Source organism: Ictalurus furcatus, chromosome 2 (assembly GCF_023375685.1).
Source record: "Ictalurus furcatus strain D&B chromosome 2, Billie_1.0, whole genome shotgun sequence".
NCBI classification, from domain to species: Eukaryota; Metazoa; Chordata; class Actinopteri; order Siluriformes; family Ictaluridae; genus Ictalurus; species Ictalurus furcatus.
The window spans coordinates 13,631,944-13,650,708 of record NC_071256.1 but is presented as its reverse complement, the minus strand read 5'-3'; the positions used below and the strand labels follow the sequence as shown (position 1 = coordinate 13,650,708).

At 37.3% G+C, this 18,765-nt stretch overlaps 1 protein-coding gene across 7 annotated transcripts in view; it reads right to left on the bottom strand.

Annotated features, from left to right (window-relative positions):
* Positions 1-3,515: 3,515 nt before the first annotated feature.
* The window catches only part of tsen54 (TSEN54 tRNA splicing endonuclease subunit), a 33,818-nt gene continuing 18,568 nt past the window's right edge, over positions 3,516-18,765 (bottom strand). The window contains exons 8-14 of one of the 7 annotated variants that reach the window (XR_008388402.1): positions 14,425-15,029; positions 11,391-11,451; positions 11,121-11,228; positions 9,543-9,772; positions 8,475-8,729; positions 6,523-7,073; positions 3,516-6,356 (exon numbers count right to left, since the gene is read on the bottom strand). Coding sequence is in view for 2 of the 7 variants with exons in the window: in XM_053648976.1 (XP_053504951.1) it covers positions 9,625-9,772; positions 11,121-11,228; positions 11,391-11,451; positions 14,425-15,029 (922 nt within the window). In the remaining 5 variants the exon portion in view is untranslated. The other 6 variants (XR_008388401.1, XR_008388403.1, XR_008388405.1 and 3 more) reach the window with 6 other exon arrangements.

Here is an 18,765-nt window from a genome sequence, read left to right as displayed (position 1 = left end):
ATGCGCTGTGCACAAGCAAACGCTTGGGTTGTACTGCTCAGGAACAGTGTCACAAATAAACAGTAATCACTGATTTCTTCCATTTTTGGAAGGCTAAACAAAGGTTTTGCTTTTGCACAGAAACACACAGCATCTTTGTGACATGGCGCCTGAATTCACTGAAGCCTTGCTTTCTTTCTCTGTGGCTGCCTTTGGGCAGGATTATGCTAATAGTGCTTTCTGTGACGTAGAGCAATTACAGAAGTAAATATGGACTTTGAACGACGTGTTTCGGGCAGGTCTGGAGCAGGGCTCTCTATTAGATAGAATAAATCCCTTTGGGGGAAAAAAGAGTTTTGGGACTTTGCAGACCTTATGCATGCACAAACAGGTACATTACACTCCCAAACAGAAGAAAAACATGAAAAATCATGTTACGACCCCCTTAATTTTAGTGGTAGTAATATTTGCTTGCATCAATCTAAATTATTTGCTAATTATTCATCTTCTCTCACAGTTGCAAGCGAATTACTAAGTTATATGTGGTAACCTCCTAGTGATGGTAACCAATACTTGTTTACATAATCTGATTTGCATCATTTGTCATTTAACTGCTGCATGTGGTAATTCTCTACAATCTCCTGCTTTTTAGGGTTATAAATGTAGCAGTACAAAGAATGCAGTTTGGCACTATCTCGTAGATCTTAGTAGGTAATAGAGAATTTAAGATGAATGGCATATACCTCAACCCTGGCCCAAAGCTAAAAGGAATTATCACGAAATGATGAAATACACAAAATATCCAAAAGACTACCAGTGTGAAGAACTAGCAGCAGCTTTGACTAGGGCCCATCCTTGTTTTGGGCAGGTTGGGTCCAAGACAGGATTTTTGGGAAGGGAAACAGTCACTTAAATATAATATGCAAAACTATAGCATAAAGCTCAGGCACTTAAGACATCTGTATTGTGAAATATTTTTCTTATTTTCCATGATTATATAATTTAATACCATTGAATACACACGTCACTTAACCCTACAGTTTACTCCCCAAAAAACACATGCACACACCAGATAAGGTTAATATACACACACATCTTTATTACGTATCTGCATTTGTATTTGTCGAGGTCTTTGTGTGGTTAACGGTCTTATAGTGCCTTCCCAGTGCAGTCCACCGAGGCTACGGCAAGGGAGAGGGGCTAAACGTATGCAGCGGTTCGCGAATTCTCAAATACGGAAGTTTCCGCACTGCGCCTGCGCGATGACTCCGGCGGCTGGACTGTTCTAAGGGTTTATAAGGTTCTTAATAAATTAAGAACTAATTAATTAATGTAATAATTTAATTTAATTTAATTTAATATGTAATAATTTAAATAACTGAGGGTTATTTATAGTTACATTGACAGTAATTTCTGTCAAGAGTACACAATAAAAGATGCAAAATCAAACGGGTAATTTTTGACATTTCAAATGAAATAACGAGACACATACATATCCAGTCGAGTCTATTTTCGTTTATTTGTGATCACAGGGCTTCGCTAAACAATGTCCATTATGGCTTTTAGTCCAAAAGTGTGCACATTTGGAGACATATTAATGGATTCCCACGTTTACTTTACATTTCTTTAGGCAGAATAATCGTTTCTGTACAATTTCGACTAAATTATGCGATCTGATTAGCATGGTGTAGTAGCTTTCCATCTGTCTGGATACCGGGATAGACGACCATGACTAACAGACAAATGATTTGCTACAGATCCGTCAATCATATGCGTGCTCATAACTCCCACCTTCCGCATGACGAATATCCTGTATAAATAACAGACACATTTCTGCAGATGAAACATGAAACCAAGAAATACATGATTGACAGTATATCCTTTGTTTTAAATAAATAAATAAATATATAAGCATCCTTTATTATTTATTTATGAGAACTGCTAAGCAGATGTAGCATTTAGTTTAAGCTATAGATTTTTATTATCTTTTAATAAAATATTTTATTTTATTATTGCTGCCTCATTGTATGATTAAAATCCACATTCAATCGAAATCAGAAGCAATTACAAACACACTTTCAGGGTTTTAAAATCAGTTTTGAGAAAAAAAAAATAGTATTAATCTCATAAACTGTACTGTTCCTTAAAAAACAAACAAACAAACAAACAAAAAACCCCAAAACAAACCAAACACAGGAATCCTGCAGGAATATTATGCAGATCCTACAGGATTTTCAGCTCATTTTCCTGTAGAAATATCTGCAGGAATTCTATGAAGGAAAATAATTAAATGCAGGAATGATACCCTGCAGGTCTATTTAACGAACACACACACACACACACACACACACACACACACACACACACACACACACACACACACACACACACACACACACACACACACACACACACACACACACACTTCCTGCAGGACTATTGTGCAGGACATTGTGACTACAGGGATATAAATAACTTCACAACAAAAGCAAAGTATTTTTATGAATGAATGAATGATTTGATTTACTGAAATTATGTCACATAATGAATTATGCAATCTGTAAAGTTTCCAAGCCGTTGCAATTCACACCTTTAAAAAATACAGAATAATAAAAAAAAAAATTGTAAATAAAAATATTAGCCGTGTAAGCAAGCTAACATTACGCTAACCGCTGTGTGTAGATTACAATTAGTCATGTTTAATAGTAAGCGAACTAACATTATGTTAACCGCTGTGTCTAGATAATAAAATTAGCCGTGTTTGCTAGTAAGCGAGCTAACAGAACAGTAATTTAGTATACCATAACGATTAAAGAAATTATTTAATAAAAGTGGGACTATACTGCTACAGCCACATGACGGTTGGTGACGGTTGAATGTGTGTCATCTTAGTGAATCGAATCTTTTCTCAAAAAAGATTCATTTACCTGCCCTTTCTGTAAACTGACTCATTGAATGACTCATTAATTTATACAACCAATTCATTAAAACATCGAGTCGTTTATGACTAAAATGTCTTATTATTCTAAAATGAGCATGCCTACATTATCTACTAAAAGACATCAGAAAGAATGTTTATGCAGCATGTTTTTCCCCACTCAGATAAGATCTACATTTTAAAAATGAATTTTGTTAACTACATAACCTGCAGATTTTTTTTTTTTTTTTCCATTTACAGGAAATAAGAAGTTCTCTAGCAGGATAGATTAAGTTCTTGGGAACTTTATTTTATTTCTGCAGTAGGTGTTCAGCAGTCCTTCAGGAATTATACAATCCTGCAGGATTTTTCCCTTATGCAGCAAGTGTGCTGGACATTCTTGTATGTTTCTATTGTAGAGAAGGCTCCCTTCTAAACCCTAATGGAATATCCTGCACAGTTTGTCAATGTGTCCTACAGGATTTCACCATTCCTGCGGGATACCAGCAAACATCCTGCAGAAAAACTTTAATCCTGCAAGATTCCTGTAGGATTCTTTTTTGTAAGGGGTGTAGCTTGATGCTAATTATAGCTATTAATAATGAGTCCTGAACAGTAAACTCTCACGTATCAGCTTTCTAAGGATACATTGGTTATTGCATAGTCAGAAGGACTCATGGCAGTATGACTAGTGCTTGAAGTGGGGGAAAAACAGTGCCAGTACTCCCCTTATTCATGTTTGCGTGTGTTCTTGCCATTATTGGCTAATCATTAAGTGCTACATTCTGAATTTCTACAGTGAATAAACGATACTAGGAGATATCACTGATGTTCACAACATAAATTTATTTACCCAAAAGGGACAAGCACTTGTCAAACTATTAACTTTACAATATATAATAAGAACGTATAATATTTTAATAATATAATATCTGTATTTTACTGTAATAATATAATAATGCAATATCTGTGTGATACTATTAGGGATGGGCATTTTGGTCATTTTGCAATGCATCTTGTTGTTTCAGTCTCTCACTTGTTCAATATTACAAGTTGTTATAATGTTTGTTACAAAAAAGTACACAAAAACACAACATCATAATAAAAATACAAGTGACATATCCAACTTTTTCCTTTATGCGGAAGTCTTGCCTGGGAGTGTGCTCTCATACTGTGTTGTACTGTAGTTAACTAGTTTCTTAACGTTAGACAAAAGAGAAGTATAATGACAACAACACTAATGTCCTTTGAAACGTTAGTTAAAATGTTGAATATGTACTTACCATTGAAGCTTATGTGAACGAGGATGATAAAAACGCACTGTCTATAGACCGGCCATTACGAGATGTGGTAGAAAGAAACGGTTAAGTGAGCTGAATTTCGGGTTCGAGTCGTTCGTTCATCACGACAACAGCACCATAGGCTGAATGCAGTGGGGCTGTCACGTGATGAACGAACGACTTGAATGGTGCATTGCCTATGGGGTGGTCATGGGACGAATGAACAACTTGAACCCGAAGACTTGAGACACGGACTAATCATTTCCGTTTCCGGGAACAGATGTGACAAATGTGATGTAACAAAAGAACGACTCGGATCGGGAGGTGAGGTGAACCAAAAGATTGCATACCCTGAACACCTAATGCTAAGCTATTAATGAATCATTTCTGTTTCTCATAATGTGGCCTTGGCTGCAATTAGCCTAGAATTTATTTTTTATTCCAAAATGTGCTCAACGTTTGCGTAAGTACTAGATGTGTTGAGGAATTTACATGCAACATTTTAAATATATCCTGCTGAAATGAACGAAATGACTCGAAAAAAGATTAGTTCATTTTACTGAACAAGATTCAAACATCCAAGTCAGTAAAATGATCCGAACTTCCCATCACTACTCGGCTGATTGAGTGCTCTGATGTAGATTAGAGATGATTGACAGGACAGGGGCACTTCAGGAGCCAATTAGATTTCAGCTGGGGCCAGACAGTACCTATATAGCCCCACCCTCAGAATTGCCAGTGCCGGAAGGAAATGTCAATTCTCTCAATTGACCTAAAAATAACGATTAGAGTACGTTCTGTATAGGTTCTCTGCAGGTTGTTACTAAAAAACCTTCATGTAACGTTCTGGGAAGATTAGTTTTTGGTTACAAAAAAAAAAAAAAAAAAAGAGATCCTACAGAAAACATTCCTAGAACATTATAACATGGTTCCCAAAAAATAACCAACCGGGAACCATATGCTAATGTTAGGGTAATGTTCTGTGTTTGCTGGCCAGCTGTTACCATCAGGCAGAGGATATAGAGTTCACCGGCATAAATTAAACCTGTTTAAGAACTCCTTTTTGCCTGTATCAGTCGGAATTTTAAACAGCAGTCTATCTATCTATCTAAGCTTGCTTTGTGGAGTACCCGCTTGCAAAGAAAACTGGGTCTGTCTTGGCTAGCTTACACTGTCTAATCATCTCCCTTGCAGCGAGCCATTTGCTTCTCTTTTCTGTAGCTTTCGGCAGTCTGGGAAACAGATAGCTCAGATTTCTTGTTTAATCTATTTGTACAGTCAGTCAGACAACAGCTCTTTCCCATTTTAGATGTGTTTTTTGTTTTTCTGCAGCATTCAAGCTGAACACTAATGCTGCTAATCAATCTTTCTGCCACGCAGTGGGTGCAACCCTCTATACTATGGTATTAACGTTACATTACTTAGACTAGCATTAACGTTACGTTACATAATGATAGACTAGCATGAACGTTATTTATCTTGAGACGTTTTGAGAGAACAGGAACAGGTGAGCATCACATAGTGCCCTCTGGGTAATGTAGTTTATGTAGGGAAATTATGAATCGCTCAGAACCTGATATGGAGAAGGCAGAAAAGAGTACCGGCAGCTTGAGAGAAGTGCTGGTATGCAATTAAAATTCAAGGTACACCAAAGAGTAAAATGTAGAAGTGCCAGTACTGCAGTGTGTGACTTCTGCCATTCATATCTACACAACCATGTGTTTATGATTAAATTACTACTAGAGCTCACAATTATTAACAAGAGTAAAGTTCTTCATAGATCTTTTTATTTTGCTCTCAAAGTGCACCAGATTTATGATTTATGTTTTTCCTCTGATCTCTCTCAAGAACAAGGTGTTACAGCCTGCAGACTACCTGCTCACAGGATGTTTTTTGTTTTTCATCCTAAAGTCATAGAGATCACATTTTCCCCCATTCTAATGTTTGATGTGAACAATAACTGAAGTGCTTGACCTGTATCTGCATGATTTTTTTTATTTTATTGATTTTTTTTTTTTTTTTTTGCATTGTGCTGCTGCCACATGATTGGCTGATTAGATAACTGCATGCATGTGCACATGTATAGGTGTTCCTAATAAAGTGGATGATGAGTGTACACAAGTGGTGAGGAGATTAGTAAATTAAATTAGTAAATTGTAAATCTCTGGAAACATGATGTGCTGGAATGAAAAAAAGGGAAAGGTGAAGTTTAAAATTAAAAAGGAATAGTAAATAATAAATAGAGGAGTATAATAAAATTAGTGTTTGAGGACCTCTTCTGTTTCCTATGGCCATGCCACCAAATATTGCAAATTACTGGAATATGCTGAAAAGTAGCATGTTTACCTACAGTCAGTGGTTACCCATGTCAGATAGCCTCACTGGTAGGGACAGCTGAAAATGTAGTGGGAGAAGGAGTGGATCCTGGGCTGCAATGCTGACTGAGCTTAGTTAGAAGACCATGCAGAGTTGTCCGTGAAGTGCACCCCTTAGGCAGCGCATGTAGAGACCAGCCAGTTGTATGCTAGTGATTGGTGATTGCTGGTATCAGGCCTGATATATGCAATTTGACTGTGGAGGAGTTCAGAGTCCAGAAGGTAAAGAAAATCTTGTTTTAAAACTTTGTTTAGAAAGGTCATTTAAACCTGCATCTATAATTATTTTGTTAGTTGTTGGATTATTCCTTAGAATCTGTGGGATGTTTTCCATGATGTCGCGTATAGTTGCCTGGGATAAGAAAATTTTAATCCGTTTGTTTCCAATATCTCTGATTATTGAGTCAGGGCTTTGGTGCATTCTTTCTGCATGGAGTAGGAGTCAGTGATGAGTCCTCAGGTGGGTTGGTGCGGTGGTGAGTGCGGCACTGATGACCCATAGAGCTGCGAGGGGTTAAGCCTCTGTAGTTGTAATGATGGTGAGATTATGGAGTTAGAATTTTTTCATAATTCCAAATAAATAGATTACGATCCACAAATAAATGTAGTGAGATTTACAAAAATTAAACAAATTCACAAATGCATTGAATGAAATCCATAAATTTTTTGCTTGTATTTTCTCATTTGTAAGTCACTTTGGATAAAAGCGCCTGCTAAATGAATAAATGTAAATTAAAATTGACAAATAAATAAAACATATGTTTTTGACACAAACACAACTCTGCCTTATATTCATTTGTGGATCGCGTCCTGTGCATACACGTATTTGTGGAGTTTGAAACACTGCTAGCGTCGAGTGCACACAAGTAGTTGGACTCTGCCCACCATCTACGCAAGCCAATCGGATAACTGCCACATTTCACTGACCACTTCTAGCACGTTCTCGCTCTAGCCAATCACGTTTTGCTTTATAAGCAAGACAGGAACAGTCATGCTGCACCGTACTCGCAGATATAACACCATCATTGTAACAACATCTAAAAGCAACATTATGGGTCATAAATTCATTGTTATTATAGATGAGTGGTGTGATGGATTAGTAATGATTGATTCACTAATTCAGTAAGGATTTGTTGACTCAGTAATTGAATTCAGTAACTGATTCAAACCGGTAACTCCTAAGGTTCCTGAGTATTTTATCATGGTTCGTTTAGAGAATGTAATCATTAGCCCGTGAATTGGAGGACAGTGGTCGCGCTGTGTTTTGGCAGGCTGCCAGCGAGGACAACATTTTCTTGCCCATGCCATCTTTTCCCGATACACAGTCTTTTAATCTCACCAGACTCAATTTACTGTAAAATCACAACTCGGGTTTCGCCGTGGATTCGGTAGTTATGCAGGAAACACTGGTGAAAACACATATTCCTTTAAAATAAAGAATTTTGTTGCTTGTTTTCTTTTAGATGTTGTTACAGTGATGATGTTAGATGGTTAGAATCACTCTCCTGTCATCATTCCTCCTACGATTCCTGCTACGATTGGTCAGTGCAATATAGCGGTTATCTGATTGGCTTGAGTAGATGGTGGGCAGAGTTAAACTATGTGTGTGCACTCTTGACGCTATAAATGTTTCAAAATCCACAAATGTGCACAACGATCTATAAATGCACAGGACGTGATCCACAAATGAATACAAGGCAGAGTTGTGTTTGTGACATAAAAACATATTTGTAAATAAAGTTATTTGCAAATCTCATTGTTTGTCAATTTAATTTATTTTTGTGAAACTAACATTTGTGGATCTCATTCAATGCATTTGTGAATTTGTTAAATTTTTGTAAATCTCACTACATTTATTTGTGGCTGTGGATCTATTTATTTGGAATTATGAAACAATTCTTACACCATGTGCGATGTGCTTACCCGAGGCTGTGGTGCAGTTTCCTCTGGTTTTCATAGTTGGACCGAGATGATTCCGGCAGCGCAGCACACTCCCTGGGCGATTTAGGGTGCGGAGTGGAGGAAGCCACTGACAGTTTCTCTGTAGGTGAAGCTGATTCCGACATTATCTCATACTGGTTTTGAAGTATGAAAGGTTGTTGATGAGGTGGGGAGCTCTGACTAAGGGTGGTTTTTAGTCACCTTTCTCTTCTCCCGTGCAACAGACCAAGGTTCCCTCTGCAGCATTTCGGGGGTGGATGACAGGATTAGCATTATTAGTGACTTTTGCCATTTTGGGGATTCCATAATTATAAGTGTCAAAAGAGGCATGTGATATCTTAATCATGTGTCAAGGCAGTGAACTTACTAAAATTAATAATGAAACGACTCAATTAATTAATCAACTACTCAATATTTTCCCCATTATCTAGAATTCTCAGCAGACCCGTAGTGTAGCGACCACCTGTATGTGCCACTGCACAACGGACTTACATCTCAGTGCTCAAACGCTAGTTAGAATAAACATTGTGTATTTTTTTTTTCAAGGAAGACCTAGGTCTAACATGATCAAGAAAAGCTTTGGTGAATTAATTTCAGAGGGGTTGAGTAAAGACACAAAATAAAACCATGAGTTTTCGTGATCTGTACAATTAAATTGAGAAGTGGGACATGCTCTTGCATTTTGGGTTGATCCAGACAGGATGGGTCGCAATGATGGTGCAAATATTTGTTATTTAATCATTCAATACACAATCTACCATCAACCAATCTTGTGCTATTAGTAACGCTGTCATAAATGATTTTACACTGAAAATGATTAAAATTTAAAAAACCTTATAAATAAATAAATAAAAACAGATCTACCTTTCTTTTCTAAATATGGAGTAAAGGTAACAATGACTTTTTTGAACAATATAATAAGATCAGTTACTGTGCAAAATATATTATTTGACATGCTGATACACATCTGCAATGTGTTTTATGTTACCACCCCATGAGTAAGCATTTAGATTCACCATAAAATTTAATTATATGAAAATGCCCTAATACCCTAATAGATATGACGATTTTGATGGTTACAGTTGGTTTTGTGATGTTATCCATTGACATGGAAGCAGTATCTTAAGTCCTGTCAGTAGACATCAGTGGGCAGCTTAAACTCCTTGAAGCAGTAGAAAGAAATGTCCCCATGGTCCACCACTGCAAATGTCACAGACACATCTCCACTTTGGAAGGACAGCTCCTTCAAAGCATGCAAGTCTGGCACCGGACCATCGAAACTATGCAAAGAAGACACAAAGACTCAAGTCACTGTTGCAGAGTGAAACCTCAAAACTCCTTTTACAAGTCAGGAACAGGTGCAAATAACATGCACTACACACTAAACACATTATATAAGGTCAACTCCAAAATGATGTGGCCCATTATAAATATAAATCAATGACTGTATGAGTGAACAGCATGGCACCATTTACTCTCATTGGGCCTCATTTATATTTTAGTAAAGTTTTATGTAAATGTTTGCAAAAGCCAAACTGAACTTTTTGTAAAAAAAAGATTCACAAAAAAGTTTCAGATACACCAATTTTCTTCAGACTTGTGTGCATGTTGACGCATGACAATTTCCCATAAATTGCCAGGCATGTGCACAGCAAAGTTGTTTTGCATTTGGTGATGCACACACAACTCCATTTAAGGCAAAGCTCACTGCACTAAAATAACATACACAGCAAAAAAAAAAAAAAAAAAGATTCACATCTATGCAAATAAAATATATATTATTTAACAGTGTAACAGCATCTAAAAAGGTTGAAACCAAGAGACAAATTATGGAAAAAGTGAATTAGGTGTGAATTAAGTAAAAAAAAAAAAAAAAAAAGAGAATTAAGAAAAAGAAAAATGGTGTGAAATGGAGGAGGTTAAAACAACAACAAAAAGATCTACACAGTACCCAGGTGATCTAGGATACCAAGCATATCACACAGCGAAACTGCTTTTTTAAAATTATGTCTCCCCCGATATGCTGTATCTGAAGTGTTGCGCAGCATTTGAAAAAGATGCCATTACAAATGGAATTTATTTATAAGCCAGCAATCATTCTCCGAAAAAATATACCCGACTTTAATCCCTGCTCTCATAAGCATGACGAGCACAAAGTCTTCTGTCAGCCGATGCATTTGTTTATGGTTTGTGGATATGCGAACCAGTGCATTCTCTGTTTATTTTGTTTTATTATTGTTTTGTCATAATTGAAAGACTAGTTTTATTTGTCTTAATTAATGGGTTTGTGTTACTTCACTTTCTTAAATTTTCATATTCTTTAATTAATGCCAATAATAAAAAATGACTGTGTTTCAAAGTCTCTGGGTGGTATCCATAGTCCCTAACCTAGTGAACCAACATGTGGATGTGTTTTTGATAGAGATTACTAAGCACTTCTGTAAGTTGCTCTGGATAAAGGCATCTGCTAAATGGTGTAAATGTAATAAAAATGAGCTAGGTCTATTTAAAGAAGAAACAGAAAAGATTAAATAGATCTCAAAAAACTGGGAAGTGGTAAGGTGGAAAGACCTGAACACGTCTGCAATAGAATATGTCTGATAGTCAGCCTACTGTGTCTGTGTTTACCTGCAAACACACAAGTGGGTATAGGGCTTTCCTGGATAACTCTTCTTAAACTCTGTGTCAGGCTGGTATACATTGAAAGTGATCCTCCAGTGGTCTGAGCCAGGTAACCTAAAAGGGAAGAGGCTTAAGTGCAATTAAATATACCAAATAGTGCAGTTCATACACCTGAGGTAAAACATCACTGTCTGGCCTCGGGTATGAGTTTTCTAGAGTAAAATACAATTGAATTAAACAAGAAGTAAAAAGAAGTAAATGCTCATTTTCATGTACCTGGAGTTTCCTACCAGCAAATCATAAGACTGAATAATGCTGACTTGCTCCAGGAGCTCACCTATACAAGAAGAAATGAGAAGAAAAACAGTGCAGGAAAAAACATGTTCACAAAAACAAGAAAAATTAATCTGTCCATTATGTTTGAGCTTCGACTGTGAACACAGAGGTGGTGGGTTGAACTGGCAGGTAATGTGACAATTCTTAGCCATGTGTTATTACAACCAGTTTACTTGTGTTTGCTTTGTTTGTCCTTTCAGTGAATGCTGTGAACCACAACGAAAGAACTCCGCGTGTGTGTTTGTGTGTGAACTTCAGCAGCTGTGTCTCTTTCTCTCTGGTTCAAGATATTTACTGAAAAAACAAAAACAAAAGCACACATAAGTAGACTGGTGGTATTAACACACAGCTGAGAATCACCGCATGTTATCTGCAGGTTCAGCCTCTGCGTCTGAAACTGATGCTCAACCACACCCCCACTGCCTCAGAGGTCATTAAACGGGAAAAAAGTCATTGTTAACCCTCCTATTATGTTGGGGGAAAAAAGTTACATCCATTATGTTATGGGTGAAAATTACTTCCACAGTTTAAATACACACAAAAACAGCAAATAACAGCTTAAAACAGTAATCCTTTATTATGGTCCGTCTGAGATGAGCCATAAGAAGAAATAGTTGCATATAAATTCATGGACCTAAATGAGGAAAGTCAAAAAATTTAAAAAAAGAAAGATCTCAAATGTGGAAGTGGGTCGAATTGACCCATAACATAATAGGAGGGTTAAATCAGCAAATTCTTAATTGTTTAAATCACTAAGCCCAGTCCTGAAGCTACTGGATACATGTGTCTGCTCAACCAAAAAGCATTTACCTGACACAGCAAGGCAGATTCTCATTCTCTGTGTCAGAGATGCAGATATATGTACAGGCAACTATGCAGAAATATAATTCAGGCTTCAGACAACTCAGGTCATATTACAGAGCCAACAGCTGCTGCTGTTAAATATGACGAGGGTGCACACCACAATAAGCATCGTTAAGAGCAGTCCATCAGGAATAAAAAAAAATCACTTGTTTGGTGAGCAGTCATATTTCATGCTGTAAATATGGCAAACAGACAGCTTTATCTACTAGTAAATAGCACAGACCCTCTGCAAATACATAATACATTCTGTAAAAAGGATGCACTTTTCTCTCCAGTGGAATCCCCAAGATGACATAACTTAATACGCATCTATTACTTCATATATGCACAGGCTATAGGTTCTGTATTTACCCCAATTCTAACACCTATACATATGAAATAGAGCTGGTTAGAAACCAGTAATATAAAAGTACCCCCCGTTGTGTATTCTCTCTTTGTCCCCAAGTTTTTAATGCCTGAATGCTTGCGCTCACCTGTAAAATGCTAAAAATACCCCATGCCCACAATTTTGTTTGTTGACTCCAGTGGGATTTCAAAGGCACACTAATCTCTACCATTTTCATGGGCTATTTGATTAATTTGATATGATTCTATCAAAATTACTACTATAATGCAAATTAAACTGTAGAGTTGATATAAAAGGTTTTAGCTACAGACTACTCTTCAGGACAGTGTTCCTGCAATGTGAGTATACATTCTGGTCTGATCTCAATGGTGCTTTTAAAGTGCTGTTTTTGTGTCTCTCATAGCAAATTGTTTCAGAAATTAAAACAAAATCTAAGTTAAAACAAAGGCAACCTGAGTAAACACAAAAAACAGTCTTTAAATGATGTTATTTATTGAAGCAAAAAAGATATCCAATACCAACTGGGCCTGTGTGAAAATATATTTTCCCCCATAGTTACTAATTCCCCAAATCTATGAAACTGCATTCATAATGGGTCCAGCTGGACTAGACCAACCCGGCCTGATTACTGCAAACACTGTTCAATCAAATCAACCCTTAACCAGATCTTGTTCAATAGCGTGAGGTTGGTTAAAAAGGTCTTACCCTGTAACACACTATGACAAAGTTGAAAGAAATGACAGAAATTATGAGGAAAAGGTGATGTATTTCAATTTCAGTCTGAGAAGGGTTACAAAGCTTTTTAAAAGGCTCTGGAACACCAAAGAACCACAGTGAGAGACATTTTCTCCAAATGGCACATTGGTGACCTTCCCAGAAGTGGCTGACCTTCCAAAATTCCTCCAAGAGCACATCAATGACTCATCCAGGAAGTCATAAAAGACCCAAAGACAACATCAAAGGACCTACAGGCCTCTCTTGCATCAGTAAAGGTCAATGTTTATGACTCCACTATCAGAAACAACAAAAATGGCATCAGTGGAAGAGTGGTGAGGTGAAAACAACTGCTAATCCAGAAGAACATTAAGGCTCGACTGAAATTTGCCAAAACACACCTTGATGATCATCAAACCTTTTGAGAGAATGTTCTGTGGACTAATAAGTTGAAAGTGGAACTATTTGGAAGACAGGAGTCCCGTTACATCTGGCTTAAACCAAACACAGAATTCCACAAAAAGAACATCATATGCTCTTTCTCGTTACTACGGTCAAGCATGGTGGTGGAAGTGTGTTGGTGTGGAGATGCTTTGCTGCTTCAGGGCCTGGGCAACTTACAATAATTGAGGGAAACCTGAATTCTGCTCTCTACCTGAAAATCCTAAAGGAGAAGATCCGGTCTTCAGTCTGTAAGCTGAAACTCATGTGTAACTGGATTGTGCAGCAAGACAATGATCCAAAGCATAGCAGTAAGTGAAACACTGATTATCGGAAGCGTTTGGTTGCAGTTATTGCTGCTAAAGGTGGCACAGCCAGGGGCAATTATTTTTTCACATGGGTAATAGGTGTTGGTGTTGGATAACTTTTTTGCTTCAATGAAAAAATGTAATCTGTTGTGTGTTTAATCAGGTTGCCTTTATGTTGTTTTTCGTTTGAAGATCTAAAACTATTCATATGAGATATACACAAAAACAAAAGAAACCAGGATGGGGGCATATACTTTTTCACAGCACTGTATATTACTGACATTTCAACTCAAACACTTACGATGTGAACTACACTTTCCGGGCTGAGCAAGAGGCATAACCTCCTGTTCCCCAAGGTGTGTGGGCCTTTCGTTGTGCTGCTGGCTCCTCCTTTTCTCCAATAGTTCTAAATACTCAACCCAGTTCCTGCACCGACACACCTCTTGGTCATCATTAATGCTGCATCTGTGTCGTTCTTGGTCCCTCTGCCGCTTTTGCTTGGACCAACATTCCTCCTTCAAATGGATATTTCTGTGCCAGTGAGCCAGGTGGCACTCAGATACCTGCAGAGCACCAGGGAGCAAGCTGGGATCAGGAGGGGGAAGACAGGCACGGTTGCCACTATATGACCCCAGGTCTGGAAAAAAGATGCAGCTGAAATCCCAGTAATGCTCCGAAGTCTGGAGTGAATCAGGCTGGAGTTGGCTTGATACATTTGTCCACCAGTTCCTCTCTGGAGCTTTGTCTGATTCTGGATCAGATTTTAATGCATCATCCTGAAAGGTTTGTTGTCTTTGTAGTTGGCCTGGAGTTTCCAAGTTGCTGTATGGGACACTGGTCTTAATTTCACCTTTATGTTGTCCTGCAGATACCTCTGGAGATGCAGTACTTTTCTTAGTACACAATCTAAACAAGAGCAGAATCATAATGTGTGAAGACATATACAAGTAGAACCTAAGAATACCAGAACAAAACAAAAAGCTCATTTTAAAATCAACATTTTATTACAGTGCAACTTTGAGTTATCTAAAATTCCACTGAAGATTTCTGCTTTTCAGAAAAAAAAGTCCTCTTGTACTGGAAAATGCTTTTTAAACACAATTTCAGTCCACATAATATATCCTTATTGAATAATCATTGCATATTATCTCAGAGAAAATCTTTGTTTTTGGAAGAATGGTGTCAAAGAGGGCTCAGTGTTGCACATTATGGACAAGAATGGCTGTATTCTGATATAGTGAGTTATACCCAATTCAATTTTAATTGTGGTGAAAAAAATATATATATAAAAGTTAGCATTCCTTTACAAATGATTGGAATGATGAGTTTTTTTTTAACATATTCTGCAGCTTTTTCCAAGATATTTGATCTTAATTTAGGCAAAATAAATTTTGTAGGTAAGGAAGGTACCAATAGGATTATGCGAAAATGTCTTGTGCAGGAAAGCTACCCAAAGAATAAGAAGAGATCACATTTCAACTTCTCAGTAGAAAATTGATCATTGAGTTTAGAAGCAAATACAGTGCCCTCCACTAATATTGGCAACCATGATAAATATGAGCAAAGAAGACTGTGAAAAATTGTCTTTATGGTTTAACCTTTGGATCTTTTGTTTAAAATTTTTTTTTTTTTTTTTTTTTTAAAATCACAAAAATACTCTGATCTCATGGATATCAAACAATTGCAAACAAAACAGGTTTATCAAAAAAAAACTTTGTTAAATGTGTGACAATTATTGGCACCCTTTTAGTCAATAAGCTACCTCCATTTGCCAAGAAAACAGTCTTCTCCTATAATGCCTGATGAGGTTTGAGAATACATGGCAAATGGATCTGAGATCATTCCTCCATACAGAATATCTCCAGATCCTTCAAATTTTGAGGTCCATACTGGTGGACTCTCCTCTTCAGTTCACCCCACAGGTTTTCTATGGGTTTCAAGTTAGGGGACAGGGATGGCCATGGCAGGACCTTGAATTGGTGGCCAGTAAACCCACACCTGCAAACTTAGAAGAGGTGAAAAAGGTGACATGTTTTATATATATATATATATATATATATATATATATATATATATATAAAATAAAAAAAATAAAAAAACACACACACACATAATGGGTGTGTGAATGTGCCCTGCGATGGATTGGCACCCCATACAGGGTGTACCCCGCCTTGTGCCCGATACTCCCTGGGATAGGCTCCAGGTTCCTGCAACCCTGAAGGATAAGTGGTATAGAAGATGGATGGATGGATAGATATATACATCAGTGTATATGACCAAGGTGAAGCTCATATACAAACATTAAAAACCCAACTGTAGTTTTGCAACTTTGAAGCATAAAACTGAAGAAAAAAAGGTTTCATAAATTTTACATCTCTAAATTGAATACATTAGCAAACACTGATCATGTTAACACGTAACCATGTTGAACACGATCACTCATTAAAACACAGTGGGTCTTTTTCTTTACGTGTTCGTTTTTACTAGCATACTAACAGGTTGGGAAAAGTTTGATGGGGTAATGTTAGGGAAAAAAACGTATCACGAGGCACCACACCAAAGATGTTGTATTGGGAAAAAAGTCACGACAGCTCGAGAGACGCCAGTGGTCTTACTCTAGTGTATGGGAACTTAGCGAATTTCCAATTCTTGTGAGGTTTAGGGGCCATTCACATTTGGCGCCTAAAGACGCGTGGAAAAACACTTGCGCTCCGGTGGTGTCTGCCGTTGCTACGCAACGAGGAAGTTTTAGCACAGGATGGATTTACAGCACCGCAAATCCCTTGCAGAAGCTCTGCTACTAGGTTTATTTATGGAGAAGAGAGACCAAAAAAAAAAAAGTAGTGCTTGGGCGCACCCCGCCCTTCAATCACGTAGAAAACACGGGGAATTTCACCAAATAATCCAACTGCTCCGTGAGATTCAAAGCCTATTTCAGAGTGGACAAAGAGAAAAGATGAAGCTGATTGGTTGGTTCTTGTCACATAACCTGCAGTGCGCTTGCAGAATTCTGAAAAGTTGGGATTTTCCATCTCGAAAAACGAGCATGTCGCACAGCATGAGCGCATCTACATTTAATATAATGAATAAAAGATCAGGCCCTTATTGTGCTTCCAGTTTCACCCCCCACCAAAAAAAACTCTTTCGATCTACACGATTCACGTAAATTACATATTTTGATTAAAAACGGCGAATTTCGCCGAAAAGCAACTAGTTTGCAGGTATGTAAACCATTTTTGTGTTGATTGTGCTGTATGTTTTGGATCATTGTCTGCTGGGACGTTCAACCACAGCCCATTTTAAGCTTTCTGGCAGAGGCAGTCAGGTTTTCATTTAATATCTTGATATTTGATAGTCCTTGAGGCCATGTATCTTAAAACATGTCCAGGTCTTCTGGCAGAAAAACAGCCCCAAAACATTAAAGAGGGTTTAAAAAAAACCCAAAAAAAACATTTAACCGTGGGCATGAGGTACTTGGCTACCTCTCTGTGCGCCAAAACCACCTCTCGTGTTTATTGCCAAAAAAAAGCTCTATTTTGGTTTCATCTGACCATAGAATCCAATCCCATTTGATGTGCCAGTAGTGTCTGGCAAATTGAAGATGCCTGAGTTTGTTTTTGGATGAGAGTAGAGGCCTTTATCTTGAAACCCTTCCAAACAACTTGTGGTGATGTAGGTGACTTCGGATTGTAGTTTGGAGACTTTCTGACCCCAAGAAGCAACCAACATCTGCAATTATCAAGCTGTGATCCTTGGAGATTTTTTGGCTACTCTAACCACTCTAACAATGCATTGAGACAATATAGACACGCATCCAATTCCAGGTTGATTCATAACATTTCCAGTTGACTGGAACTTCTTAATTATTGCCCTGATCTTGATAATGGGCATTTTCAATGCTTGTGCTATTTTCTTATAGCCACTTCCCATTTTGTGAAGCTCAACAACCAACTGATCACATCACAGCTATATTCCTTGCTCTTACCCATTGTAATGTATGTCTAAGGGAATTGGTCCTGTGTGTTACCTCATATTTATACCCCTGTGAAACAGGAAGTCATGGTTGAACAATTTCCTGTTCCTAGTCACCCAGCTGTACTAAATTTTTTTTTTTTTTTAAAGATCAATGGGAAAATATATTTTTCTCATATGATTTCATAAGGGTGCCAATAATTGTGGCACAAATTTCACAAAATTGTTTTTATAAACCTGTGTTGTGTTTGCAATTGTTTGATATCCATGAGAGCAGAGTATTTTTGTGAATATTTTTTAACAAATGCTCAAAAGGTTAAACACTAAAGACGATTTTACACAGCCTTCTTTGCACCAAGGGTGCCAATATTAGTGAAGTGCACTGTATTTTTTATTTCCCCTTCCACCTAAATTTAAAGAAGTGCATTTTAAAATTATGTATGATATTTACCCAGATAAGGAATTTCTTAGAATAATATTTAATATAGATTCATATACATGCCAAATTTGTAATGACGACATAGAAACTGTTGAACAGTTATTTTTTCAATGTAACTTGGTTAATCGATTTTGGATTGGGGTATATAATTGGATAAAACAAAAAGGAAATTCTATTTTACCTACTATTGCATGGGATGTGGTTTAATTTGGAGTACTTTTGAAGGACAAA